General features: G+C 70.2%; 1 protein-coding gene across 1 annotated transcript in view; it reads left to right on the forward strand.

The window, feature by feature from the left end:
* Positions 1–267: 267 nt before the first annotated feature.
* CRBN (cereblon) overlaps positions 268–3,149 on the forward strand; it is a 9,144-nt gene continuing 6,262 nt past the window's right edge. The window contains exons 1-3 of the mRNA XM_012732096.1: positions 268–416; positions 2,489–2,601; positions 2,957–3,145. Of these exons, the coding sequence (XP_012587550.1) occupies positions 2,518–2,601; positions 2,957–3,145 (273 nt within the window). The 5' untranslated portion in view covers positions 268–416; positions 2,489–2,517. The remainder of the gene's footprint in view (positions 417–2,488; positions 2,602–2,956; positions 3,146–3,149) is intronic.

Here is a 3,149-nt window from a genome sequence, read left to right on the forward strand (position 1 = left end):
CCTCCCGCCAGCCCCGCCCCGAGGCTTGCACCCCGGCGTGTCCGGGAGACGCCGGCTTCGCCGCGGCCGCGACGGCTCGCTGTGTGTGGCCCGGAGGCCGCTCTGCAAGGCCCGGTCCGGTCTGCACGTTGTTGCCCACCGCTGCCCCCGCCGGCTGCCGCCCCTGGGGCGCGGCCGCAGTTGTGTGAGCCCCTGGGCAGGACCTGGCGGGTGTGGCCCTCGCACCGGGAGCGGGCTCGGAGGGGTCCCTCTGCCGCCCCCGCCCCTCGGCCGTCCACCCTGGCCGAGCCCGGAGGGCGCAGAGGCTGGTCCGTGTGCAGCCGGCAGGCCGAGGGCGCGGCGACGTGCCGGGCGGAGCCAGGAGCGCCCAGCGCTGGTCCGTGCTGGGCCTCTCCCGAGCCGAGCGTGTGGTGCAGGTGTGACTCGCAGCGCGGGGAGGCCGGCGGTCAGCGCTGCTTCCGGCCTGTGGAAGTGGAGACCGGCCCGAGGGCTGCTGGGCCCAGCCCGGATGGGGCGGCGGTGCCCCGTGGCGGCTGAGGGACCTGGCGCCCGGAGAGCGCGAGAAGCCTGCGCCCTGGACCTGGGGGCTCCAGCTCCGAGTCGGCGGGCTGCGCAGCATGAGGCCCGCAGCAGCTGCTGTGGGGTGCGGGCTTCTTCGGGAATTACCGAGAAGCAGTTGTGGTCAGGCCTGTGCGTCGGGGGCTGGCGTGTCTGTGTAATGGGCGGGGCGGGGCAGGGCGCCCCGGAAGCCCCCTGCGGAGCCAACATCAAGACCGGTGTGTGGGCTGCGGCTCAGCGCTGTGCTCTTCGGCTCTTGGCTCTCCTGGGCTCAGGAGCTGAGGCAGCAGATGCCGCTCCGGCTCCGGGCGGTGGGAGCTTGCAAACCACTGGCAAACAGGAGTAAGGGTCCGGCAGGCTCCCGGGTCACCCCCCAGGCAGCCCTGAGCGCTCCCATGGGCTTGCTGCGGGGCGGGAGCTCTGGTGGGCGCCGCCCAGAGAGCGACACTCCCCAGGGAGGCTGCTGTGCGGGAGGGCGGCGGGGCCTCCCTGAGAGCTGCTGGCTGGCATTTCCTCACCGGTCAGATGCTCTCTGGGGCTCGGTGCAGCTTACACGTTCTCGGGTGAGCCTGTGTGAGGTGTGATGGGCCGGTCACACCTGCACTGAAGTAGCGGCTTTCTCTGGCCAGGCCTCGTCGCACAGGGGAAAGTCCAGGGCGTTTATTGCCTGGGACCCAGCTGGGGGTGGTTTGCGTTAAGTGATTGCAGGAGACAGGAACACGGCTGTTCTGTGGTGGCACTTTCTCCCGACCGGGGCGTCTGAATACGTGGACCAGGCAGAGCGAAGACGCAGTGAGCGTCTGGTGACTTGCCCGGGGCAGCGCCCTGACCTCGGCACGCTGGGGGGGCCCTGGCGGCGGCCCGTCCGGGTCTGCGGCCAGCGCGGTCCTGGCTCTGTCCCGTGTCCTCATGGGGCTCCCTGGCTGTGCCCACCAGGGCTCGCCATTTCCGAAGGCCCCCGAGGGGCAGCGGCCCGGGCTGAGAGCCGCAGTCCAGGACGGGAAATGCCCCGGAGCTGGCGAGGAGGAGGCTGGAGACTCTCCGCGGTGACTCCTCGTTTCCTGCTACGGCAGCCGCCTGCCGCCACAGTTCCAAGCCAGCGTGCGGGAGCTGAGGGTGTCGTTTGAAACGTTCTGTGTTGTGCAGACCTCGATTTTAAGATTCCAGAGCAGCGGTCACGTAGACAGGTGTCACTCTAGTGACGACCAGCAGCAGCGCCTCTGGCGAGGTGAGGAGGGCGCCATGTGCTGGGCGACTCTTCCCGTGCGGCCTCTCCTGCTCCAGTGCTGCGTGAGAGCGCGACGGACCCTCGGCGGCGTCTTCTGGGGCCTCATTTTCAGACGAGGAAATGTGGTTTGGGCAGGTGGGGTGAGTGGTCTCAGGCGCCATCAGGCCTCGTGCGCCCCCCAGGGAGGCGAGGGCCGTGCAGGCGACTCTGCCGCAGACCCCCGTGGCGAGGGGCGCGAGGCGGCGCCGGGCTCTGCTCTGGTGTCCTCCAAGCACGGCCCTCAGCCAGGTCACAGATCCGGCAGATCTTAGGGCGCCACGCGGTGCCGGGCAGCGCCCCTCAAAACCGTCCGGCCCGTCGCCCCGACCGGACGCTCCAGAACGCCGAGGGCCACCGCGTCCTTGCGGCTGTGGCCGAGCGTGTGCCAGCCCGGACTCTGGAGTGGAGGCCGATGGCGTGGCCACCCAGCGCCAGCCCGGGCCGGGTGGACGTCCAGGGGGCTCGGTACCGGCATAGCAGCCGCCCTGCGCACCCTGAGTCCTGGGGCGCTGGAAGGGCAGCGGCCAGGGAGGAGGAGGTGGCCCAGCCCAGCTCAGACCCCGCCGGGGTGGGGCCCGCTCTGGCCCGGAGCCCTCCCGGGCGCTGCCCGCGGGCGCGAGCTGGGCTTTGTGCCTGTTTCCTCACACTGCTCGACCTTCGCAGCGGAGAGCGAGGAGGAAGATGAAATCGAGATGGAGGTTGAGGACCACGATAGCAAAGAGGCCAAAAAGCCAAGTGTCATCAACTTTGACACCAGCCTGCCCACGTCACACATGGTAGGGCCAGGGCGCGCGACGGGCAGGCTGGGGGGGCCGGGGGTGGGCAGGCTGGGGCTGGGGCGTCTCTTGCCGTCACTCTCGGTGCTGCTGAGTGACGGGGCTGCCGGAGGACTCTGGACACTTGTTATTTTATTTGTTTTTCGCGCTCTGCGGACCTGGGCGTGGTCTTTCTCATTATCAAACGATTCTGAGCCAAGAAGGTGCTCTAGAACCCGCCCACGGGCATCACCTTAGAGCCGGAACTCCGAGTCTGCTCGGGGCTTTCTTGCCTCGGGGGCGGGCGTCTGGCGGTCCCCGCGGGCCGTGCCCTGGGGCCTCAGCGCTGTCCCCCCGCGACTGTCCCCGTGCCCAGTACCTGGGGCCCGACATGGAGGAGTTCCACGGCCGGACCCTGCACGACGACGACAGCTGCCCGGTGATCCCGGTGCTGCCGCAGGTGGCGCTGATCCTGATCCCGGGCCAGACCCTGCCGCTGCAGCTCTCGCGCCCGCAGGAGGTGAGCCTGGTGCGGACCCTGATCCAGCGCGACCGGACCTTCGCCGTGC

This window comes from Condylura cristata, unplaced genomic scaffold, assembly GCF_000260355.1.
Source record: "Condylura cristata isolate star-nosed mole 26May11 unplaced genomic scaffold, ConCri1.0 scaffold00033, whole genome shotgun sequence".
In the NCBI taxonomy this organism is placed as follows: Eukaryota; Metazoa; Chordata; class Mammalia; order Eulipotyphla; family Talpidae; genus Condylura; species Condylura cristata.